The 11269-nt window shown below is 31.6% G+C and overlaps 1 protein-coding gene across 1 annotated transcript; it reads right to left on the reverse strand.

Moving 5' to 3' along the window:
• Window positions 1–213: 213 nt before the first annotated feature.
• LOC133303838 (uncharacterized) lies at window positions 214–1326 on the reverse strand. Its single transcript, XM_061503806.1, has one exon. The coding sequence runs from the start codon at window positions 1176–1178 to the stop codon at window positions 462–464; it is 717 nt and encodes a 238-aa protein (XP_061359790.1). The 5' UTR covers window positions 1179–1326; the 3' UTR covers window positions 214–461.
• Window positions 1327–11269: the final 9943 nt, after the last annotated feature.

The following is an 11269-nucleotide window of genomic DNA, read 5'->3' on the forward strand; positions in this document are numbered from 1 at the left end:
CAACACCATTAAGTTATCGGCATAGATATTATGTATATATTTTTCTATTTATTTCTTTTTAAATAGATATTGTTAAATCACACTTTCATCAGTTGAAACTATATATAAAGAAAAAATAAAATCAGTAAAACATAATATATGATCAAGTAAGTAAAATAAACATACAAAAATCTGAAGTTTTAAAACAAAAATAAAAAAATACTGAGAAAGATAAGATATCAACAGAAAAGCTTTAATTAGTAGTGCGATTTCAGAAACATTACACGATTCACGAAGAGAAGTTCACCTGGTCCAAACTAATGTTCCCATGATCACCAAACGCACTTGCGTTAATTTACACTGTACAGCCAAGCAAGCTTACTATATATATAGCTAGGCCTCGTACATATATTCACGGTTCTCAGCTAAACGCTATCGTTTTAGTTTCGCCGAGTGAACCCTTACCTAGCTAGCAAACTAGTTTATAAGGTTAGGCTTAAGTTAAGAGCAGCATTAACGTCTAATCTCCATGCAAAATCACCACTTTCCATTCTCCATACATCAGATAACACCGTTCTCTCTTTCCCACACGCGTACTGCACCCTTACCCTGCACGTGAACCCTCGGTACGGATACGGTACCGTCACCTTCATCGCAAGCCATACTCCTTCCTCTCCAACCATTTCCCTGTACGCCCTATTCGTCCACGTCACCCTCCCGTAACCGTCAGATATGAACCCCGGACACGTGTCCTCTCCCAGCTTCACCTTTCGCTCCTCGTCCCTATTCCCTAACAACTCACCGTCATCCTGCCACGTGTCCGTCACGCACTCAACCGTCACCACCGATCCTCCCAACGCCACCGCCGGTGGATCCCTCGCGCCGCCGAACCAACGAGGATTCTCGAAACTCAGCAACACCGGCACGTTGTTCCTGCTCTTTGCTTCAGGTGGATCCTTCGGATCCGGAGTCTCTGGAAGCAACGGTAGAGTCACCACCGGTGGAGGCGCGGTCGTCCTCCGCCGGAACCTCCGATTGCACCGTTTGTTTCCGCCGTTAACTCTTGCGTGCTTCCTTTTGGCAGATCTGGAGAAGGCGTCGCCGCTTTCCAACAAAGAACCGTCGGAAGTGGCGGCGCCGGCGACGGGTTTGGGAGCTATGGGGCGAAACCTCAACATTATCGTGTCCACCTTGGACATACGGTATGCACCAGTTGCACGCCTCGCGATACAACACCCTCCACACGTGTTCGTGCTTTGTGTTGTGTTGTGTGAGAGTGAGAAAGTGAAAGTAACAAAAAGAGTAGCAAATTCCAGAAAAACAGAGTGGTATGAGTTGAGATAAACGACAGAGACGAAGTGGTTAACTTTATAGGAGATTTGAGGATAGACACGTGCGAGGTAAGGGAGACACGTGCGAGAGGGAGGGTGGCGGGAGAAGCGAGGCAGGTGTCCCAGAGAGCACGTGTGCCAATTGGAGTTGAAGTTGGAGCGTGAGAAAGGACTTTTTGGTTTCCATAATTAGAAACGAGAGATATAAGCCAAGTGGACGGCTCGATAACGACAGCAATCTTCGTCAGATTTTTGGTGACGTCGCAGTGGATTTCATCTCTCAGCTGCTTCCACCTTCAATTAAATTGATATTTCGATTTTCTTATGTGAAAATAAAAATAAAAATAATATGATCAAATAAAAAATTGGAATCATATAAAAGTAGATTAATAATAAAAAAAAATAGAAAAAATATATATTAAAATATATTGTTATAAAATTTTAACTAATGATTCATCTTTATATAGTTGTAATCTTTTCATATGATCACATAATATTTAATCTTATAACCTAAAACAATATTATTTTGAGTTTATTGGAGATAAAGTTATCTCCAATGACTCGAGAAATAATTTTTTCATATATATATATATATTTTATACATATATAAAAATATATAAGATCTATATGGATCCATGTGAGGAGGAGAGAGAAAAAGATAATATAAGTTTCATATATTTTTATATCTTCATACATACACACACATATATATATATATATTGGAGTGGGTTCCCATATGTTTTTATATGTGTGTAAAAAATAAAATATATAAGAAATATTAATCTCTAATTAAATATATTAATTTATAGGTAGTCTTTTCTTTCAATTTTTTATACTAACGGTTTATCTATACTAAATTTGGATCAATTATTTATTATTAAAAATGTTTTTTTTTTCTTTTTTTAAACATGGTGAAAAAAATTGAATTATTTATAAAGAATTATAAATAGTTTAAAAAAAGGAATTTAAAATAAAAAATATCTCAGTAAGTGATGGTAGGAAGTAAATAAGTTAGGTTAGGATAGAGTAAAATTTAATCTGAATATTGTATAAGTTGAATCCCACCTAACTTGTTAGCATGATCAAACGACCATAGGCCTTAATAGCTAGCAAATCTGACCCATTTAGTCATTCTTGAAATTTCTAAGAACAATGATCGGAAACTCTGTGTCCACCGCGATGCAGGGGTAATCATCCACGATTTCCCGACTCAGAGACGTGAACTCCTCTTCCAAGTTAACGTTTCACAACTTACGAATATTGATGAATCTTTTTTTGCAAAAAATAAAAATAGCGACATTCCTTGGACACCAAAATTAGGCATACACTTCACACACGAAGTGTTTTTTCTTTTTTTCTTTACATTTATATTTCATTGTGTCTCTTGCTTTCATCTCTTATAACTTTCTTTATCATTTCGTGAATTATAGAACAAAGTCAATAAACTATATAAATAGGACTCAAGCAACCATATTTTATAGCACGATCGAGATAGTGCATCTTGGAAATGATGTTTGCCGTACGTGCTCCATATTTGGAAAGCTGAAGATATTCTTCTTCACTGTTTCTGTGTGTATTCCACCTCACAGCAGATTATTCAATTAATGCTAAATAGCCTCTTATGAATTTACCAATATTGTGTTATGTTATGCCTGGCTTCGTTTTCATATAAGATTATGTATGTTAGATGCATATTAGTTTTTGTTGAGATATATAAAACTATTAATATAATCTCACCCAATAGCTTAACCTTTTAGGTTGAATTAGTTCTTTACATGGTATCAGAGCTTCGGTGTACCGGGTTCGATCCTCACCGCCCCTTACTTTCTTTCAAGTGGAATTTTTTTGTTCGCATAGGTAAGTGAGCCCGTGCATTGTTCACTCAAGCTCAGTGGGCTCTCGTGTGAGGAGGTGTGTTGAGATATATAAACCATTAACGTAACCTTACTCAATAGCTTAAGCTTTTGAGTTGAATTGATTCTTTACAAGTTTAATTAAGACTGGGTTAATTCTAAAAATAAAAATGATTTCTTTACAAGTTTAATTAAGACTGGGTTAATTCTAAAAATAAAAATGATGCACACTAGTCAATACGGATGCTACAGGATAATCAATTACCACCCGATAACTGTTGCATGAAATGACATGGTTACATATAACATAATTCATTTTAATGTAACGTTTAAGGGAAATATTAGTCTCCTTTTATATGAAATAATTTATCTCATTTTCTCTCACTTCGATTTTTGCATCTCACTTTTTTTTTTTTTCTTTTTTTTTGTAATGGTGGGACCCACCTAATTTCTCTCTATAACATAAGATACCTATCTTATGTAAAAGGAGATTAATAAAACCCAACGTTTAAATACCTTTTACTTGTTTTTCTTTAAAATTACTCGCATGTTTTATTATATTTTATCACTACCTTCTGTGTGATATTTTTTCGTCTGTGTTTGTTTAAATTCTGATTAAATGAGAATGTGCCAAAATATTATCTTCGGTCACATCATATAATCCAACTATTTTTTCTCTATTTGTATTTACAACGATTTCAATCTTCACTTTCACATAAAATTGCAAACTTGCTGTTTATTGTTCAGGAGTAAAAGTGGATCGAGCTTCATTTCCTATTCAAGAGAATTTTTTTGGATAATTAGTGCAATTATAAACGGGGTTTAGATAGACTTGAATGGGAAGAAAAAAAACGGAGAGCTAAATTATAAAAAAAATATGGGATAAATTAATATTTTTAGAGTATATCTTATAAATGTATTTAATTAGAGTACCTACCCTTCATTTTGTTTAACCTAATTTATTTTTTGACTATAAGATATGAGAAAAGATCAACTTGTGTTTAGTTTTAATATGACAATGTCATATGAAAAATCTCAACCATTTATTTATGGATCAATGGTCAGGAAGTAAAGTCGTGATAAGATATTCCCATAGGATATTTTTGTAGGTTCAAGTTATTTTGAGTTGCTTATGAGACTGATCTTTCTTCGAACTGACGTTTTTGATTTAGAGAGTCAATGTTGTTTAGTCTCTCAACCCATCTTATATATAAGTGAACTTGTTGATTTTTAAAATAAAAGAAGAGAGAGACATATATGAATCATGATTAAGCATACTTGACTTGGGTCAATTCTGAGATGGCTGACATTCTGGGAAATTTTCCCGTGAAGTGCGCGAGTGAGGACAAAGTACGCTGAAAAGTCTCGTGTTAGTGTGTGGGGACCGTCGTTGACTCTTGCAAGTTGCCAGACGTTACATATGTGGTACTAGTTTTCAGTTTAAATATTAGTTTTAAAAAATTTAATCATTCAGGGGGTATTTGGTTTTGGTTGAGGAGAAATTTTTTGAATACTAGAGAAATGTGATTGAGAGGAAAATGGTTGGAAAATGAGTTTGGTAGGAAAATGTTAAAAAAGTTGTTTGGTTGAAAAAAATTTTACCGGAAAAATTAAGTTAAAAGAGATAACATTGTTATCATTTTTATCACCTTTTTCTCACTTGTCCAACTATATATGCAATACCATGTTCAAGTTGGTAAACTTTCATGGTGCATTTTGTGTATTTTTACACTTGATTCTCAATTGCTAGGCAAAAGAGATTGGTAGGTAAATTTTTAGAAATCCTCAACCAAACAAAGATAACATCAATTTCCAAACTCAAATAGATGAGCATCTCCACCAAAAACTTCAACCAAACACTACTAGGGTTATTCTAAAACTCGTTCTTAGAATTTATCATTTGAAGATATATCATAAGAATATAAAAATTATTTAGAACTATACTTTTGTATTTATGATAAAATTTTGAAAAATTAATGACATATATTTATATTTTTTACTTGAATAAAATTTTAATAAAAAGTTAAATATAAAAAAAAATCTCATCATTATAATAGTACAGATATAGTTCCAAATTTTATTTAAAAAAAAAAAGATAATAGTACAGATACATATTCAATAAAAAATCTTTGATATTTTATAAAGGTGCATATCTAACTGTTTATTGTTTTTATGCTGAAGTGAATAGTACCGAGACTTGGTCTGAATAAAATCTAAGCATGGATAAGGCAGCATGAAATCCAACCGAAGAAAAACATGAACAAAATCAAACCATCATCTTCACCACATAAATTTAAAATTGATACAATTTCCACCTAGAAATCTTAATTACCTTTTTTAGACCAGGCAAAGGAATTGAAAGAAGTTGAATGAACTACCTATTTTGGACCAGGCAAAGGGAAATGAATAGCATACCTTCCACTTATTAAAAAATATTTAACCTATTCCAAAAGTGTTCACCAATCACAACTTCCCTACCATGTGGGTATCGGGAGAGTGGAGACCAGTACCTACAAAGTTGAAAATGGAAAGCAATAAAGCAATGTCTTCTATTTTCCATTAAAAAAAATCGGGGCCAGGATTCCTTTGTCGTACGGCACAACCAGCCAATAGGAGAACTCCAACACACGCCTATCTATAATCATTGTACTCTTTTGATGCAAGCTTTGGTCTTCTAGAATATTGCCGCGTACGTACCTTATTGGCCTCTTTTGTCGAGTCCAGAAACTAGATGTAGAAATAAACACTTACTAAATTACAACTATATAATTAAATAATTGTATCACCTATATATATATATATATATATATATATAAAAGAGTTTTATATGAGTTATGTTGTAGGAAAAATGATTGTGTAATGTTATAGAGATTCGCTTTGCGTGCCGTAGTTTTTTTTCTTCTTTAAAATGTGTGGGCCTCACAAAATATTGTGTGTGTAGGAAAGTTTGTTGTGTCATGTTAAATGACAAATGCAAACCCCTATATATATATATGTATATATAGGGTTTAGCAGATATACAGTGACTGCACCTAAAGATTGGTGCAGTGATATAAAATTACGTCGTTTTATAGTGTTAAATATTAAATGTGAAAAATCATAACTCAACAAAGACTATGGAAAATCATAACCGTACAAAGGTGGAAATAAATATAATATTTTTATTTTTTACAATTTATTTTGAATGCGAACTTCCTTTATCCTAACAAAAACGACGTAGTTTTTAGGTGCTGCACCAATGCTTATATGCAGTCACATTACAAATTATTTTGCTATATATATATATATATGGGGTTTTAGCTTGTCCTTTAACACGACCAGAAAAACTTTTCTACACACACAACATGTTGTGGGGCCCACACTTTTTGAAGCAAAAAAAAAAAAACTACGGCACGCAAAACGAATCTCTATAACATTACACAATCACTTTTCCTACAACATAACTCTTATAAAACCCTATATATACATATATATATATATATATATATATATATATATATATATATAGGTAGGATCCTTTGACACCGGTGTCAAATTTTAATTTTGACACCTCATCTAAGAGCCGTTAGATCAAAAAAGATCAATGGTGTCACATGCTTACAAATCAGAGTCGTTGATCTTTTTTTATCTGACGGCTCTTAGGTGAGGTGTCAAAATTGAAATTTGACACCAGTGTCAAAGGATCCTACCTCATATATATATATATATTGCATGAGAAATGCAAGTTTTTCTACAAAGAGAGAAAGGCGTAGGGCCCACTTTAAAGAAAAAAATAAAAAATAGAAAAGTGATTAACACGGACATCGAAGTGAGAGTGGTAGGAGAGGAGATTTCTCATGCAACATGAGAAATCTTTTTCCGTGTATATATATATATATATATATATATATAAAGGGGAAGTGTCCATTTACAATTTTTTTTTTACAAACTACATTAAGTATGACCGATCATACACTTTTGATTGAAGTATGACTGATCATACTTAATGTAGTTTGTAAGAATTTGTAAACAAATAGTTTGTAAATATAATATTTCCCATATATAAAAGTATGTGCTATTTATATAGGTCAAGTGAAAAGAAAAAAAGAGAAAAATAAAATAAGGAACTCACAAACTCATATATATATATATATATATATATATATATATATATATATATATATATAGGGTTTTATAAGAGTTATGTTGTAGGAAAAGTGATTGTGTTATGTTATAGAGATTCGTTTTGCGTGCCGAAGTTTTTTTTTTTTTTTTTTGCTGCGGGCCCCACAAAATGTTGTGTGTGTAGGAAAATTTTTGTGGTCATGTTAAATGATAGATGATAAACCCATATATATATATGTGTGTGTGTGTGTGTGTGTGGGGCTTAACTTCTTGGGGAGAATTATATTTACAAATTTTTTATTTACAAATTCTTATAAATTTAACTATGTACTCTCGAAACTACACTAGATTATACTATATACTTTTGAGAGTATATACTGTGATTTGTAAAAATTTATAAATGGATTATTTTTCTTACTTCTTTCATGTAATAGAAGAATATTATTTTTTATAATAAAACCAATTAAGTGGGGCCCACTAATTTTAAAATATATATAATATAAAAGAGGTATCTTATACAATATGAGAGCATATTTTTTATATAGTTATTACTCCAATCGAGTTAGTCACCATTCTGAATTTAATAACACCTTGAAAAAAAAAAACATCAAAGGTCTACTTTATTTAACACTAGCACCGCTTGTCAAGGTAGGATATTACGGATGGTCATGAATCTTTGAAGTTGGAGTCATTCAATAATTCCGGCAACAACTAATTCAGGATATAATGTGGACCACATTTGCATGAAAGAGTTTGGTACAAATGGAACAATCACAGCCGTTGGTTTTATAGTTAGCTTCTGATTGGTGCCCACTTTGAAGGACATAGAGAAAGACTGTTAGGACATGGTGTTGAATGAAAGTTGTGGTGTGGGATTACTGGTGAATCAGCCCTATCTGATTTAGACCAGTGATTTAAAAATTGAATTGGATTATTCCATTCAATTATAGGTAGGTCATGAATTAATTGTATTTTTAATTCAAATATTTCAATCAATTAAAGTATCAATTTAATTGATTGAAATATTTTAATCATATAATATAAAAATTTCCAAATTCAATTTTCAAAACAGGTGGAATATGGTCAATGATGTGGGCATAAGGTAGCCATTACTAGTAAATTTGGTTGCATTGAGCTCCACCACCTTAGTACTTGGTATAGTTCTCAGAGACGTCTTGATCATATTGAAGCATGTTTGGGGAATAAACCTTACTTTCATTGTGGGTGTAAGTGTACCTTCCATAAAAAAAAAAAAAACAACAACTGGATGTATCATGTGAATTTGGATTTAGATCTTCTCGTATAAAAAAAATAATCATGTGGTCATGTAATTTGATCATATATCACTTATTTAAAAATCATATTTTTTTTCTCGTATCTCGTCTTCAATAAGTGATTATAATCAAATAACATGATCACTTTTTCACATAAGAAGATCCAAATTCATCACGTTACCTTTTCTGAACCATTAATTAATCATCTTTCATCATACAACAGATCATGATTGAAAACTGCTCCTTACATGAAGCACCAGCATCCCAAAATCATTACCTCCACTTCCATTGATTTTTGTCTGTATTATTTTGGACAATTTTTTTAATTTAATTTAAAGCATGTTCTAACAGTAATATATTAAAATTATTATTCATGTTGTTATCAAAAAAAAAAAAAAAAAATTATTATTCATGTAACTTCAAATTTTATCCACTAAAGTTTTGTGACACCGGTGGTGATATATGAACTGTGAACGTAAAAGTTATCATCAATCAGACAAGAAATAAAATAGTGGATATATATATATTTATATATATATATATAGGGGCAGGATATTCTTACACCGGTGTAAGAGTTAGAAGTCTTACACTCAATCTTGACCATTGATCCACTTGTATCCAATGGCTCACATAACTAAAAAATTAGAACCCTTAGATATAAGTTGGATCAACGGACAAAATTAAGAGTGTAACTTACACTGGTGTAAAATGATCCTGACCCTATATATATATATATATATATATATATATATATATATATATATATATATATATATATGGTTTTAGTTTTATTATGTTGCTTGCAAAGTGAAACTTTTTTGCAGCACACACAATCAATGGTGGAGTCTACAGTTGATTAAAAAATTGAAAAAAGAAAATGAAGTGATGTGATGCTTTTTGTGTATGCTGCAAAATTCTTTTACTTGCTGTCACGTAACAAAACTTTAACCCATATATATATATATATATATATATATATATATATATATATATATATATATATATATATATATATATGAGGCAAGATCATCTTACACCGGTGTAAGAATAAGAAGTCTTACACCAAATCTTAACCATTGATTTTCTTCATCTAACGGTTAATATTTATTAGGTCTCACTCATTAATTAATTTTTAATTCCCAATAAATCTCAATCGTTAGATGCACGGAAATCAACAGTTAAGCTTTAGTGTAAGATTTATTATTTTTACACTGGTGTAAGTTGATCATATCCCATATATATATATATATATATATATATATATATATATATATATATATATATATATATATATGAAATAAGATCTTTTGACACCTTATCTGAAAGTTATTAGATCAAAAAAGATCAACGACTCTGATTTGTAAGCATGTGGCACCATTGATCTTTTTTGATCTAATACTCTCAGATGAGGTGTCAAAAGATCTTACCTTTATAATGCGAATTTTTTTTAATAATCTAAATTAATGATAGTGTCAGAAAAATTTATGATAAAAGGGGGTAAAATTCACATTACTTCAGGCAATATAATACAATACTGGGTTAATACGTAAATTGATTTAAAAAAATTCCCAATTTTTTTTCGTACATAAAAAATAATAAGAACGAAAAGTTCAAATGCTACATACCAAAAGAAAAAGAAAAAGAAAATTTCAAATGCTAAGCTTGATGGGGTAAACTTATATTGTATTTCTTTTTAAGGTTTGCATTAAATCGAACGGGGACCTAGCCCCTCGGTTGCTTTACCACTGATCTAAATACAAATCAACAATGATAGAAGAATGCATTAAAATAAAGAATGAAAAAAAAAACTATTAATTTATATCTCGATGTTTCTCATATGATCTCATATTATATCATATAGAGGATACATTCCCATAACTGTAACTTAGACAAACGCTACTAATCCACATGAAACTCGGTTGAAAGAAGAATTGAACCAGATCAACGACCAACTGGTTTTCCAAGCTCCTTATTCGTAGCTCCGTAATGCTATGTCGTTGTTCGGAAAATTGCCTTCGAGGCATTAACAAGCGGAAATTGTAGAAAATTTCTTAGTCTAATCTAGACTCAACACCTACACATCTAATTACAAAATGACAACACATTTACCAAACCAACTTGTCCACTATGTACTAGGATTTCGATTCTAACAAGTGGGTGCACTCTCGTCACAAACTCATCAACTCAGACTCCGTTTCATCATATTGGCAGTCTTGACACCATAAATTTGAGTTCCGTAACAATTAGATTTTACAAAGTAAAAGTATAATTAAAGATATTTACATAAAGCGTTAGGAATAGATGAAGGGTGAGGATCTTATGACATCCACTGTAGGTTCTACGATCCACTTCTTGTCAATCTTGCTAGACATCACGTATAGTCTGTCTTTCTGTTCAGCTATACCAATTGTCACCTGGGTATGGAGCTGTTGAATGACATAGGAAGATGAACGAAAGATTAGACAATAAGGATAATCATATAACAATTTGGTTACCGAAAATATATTCACTTTAAATTCGGTTATATAGAGAACGTTTAATAGACTAAATGTGTGGGATATAAGAATTGTTCCTGAATATGAAGCAATAACAAATGTACCATTTGAGAGTTTAATTGACACTGGTTTAATTCTTTGAATAAAGGAAAAATGGAACTTAAAACAAGTAACATAGTCAGTTGCACCTGTGTCCAGAATCCATCGAATGTCTTGGATACCTACAGTTGACA

The sequence above is a fragment of the Gastrolobium bilobum genome, unplaced genomic scaffold (genome assembly GCF_033153095.1).
Source record: "Gastrolobium bilobum isolate Gb01-03AN ecotype WA unplaced genomic scaffold, APGP_CSIRO_Gbil_v1 utg16919, whole genome shotgun sequence".
Taxonomy (NCBI): domain Eukaryota; kingdom Viridiplantae; phylum Streptophyta; class Magnoliopsida; order Fabales; family Fabaceae; genus Gastrolobium; species Gastrolobium bilobum.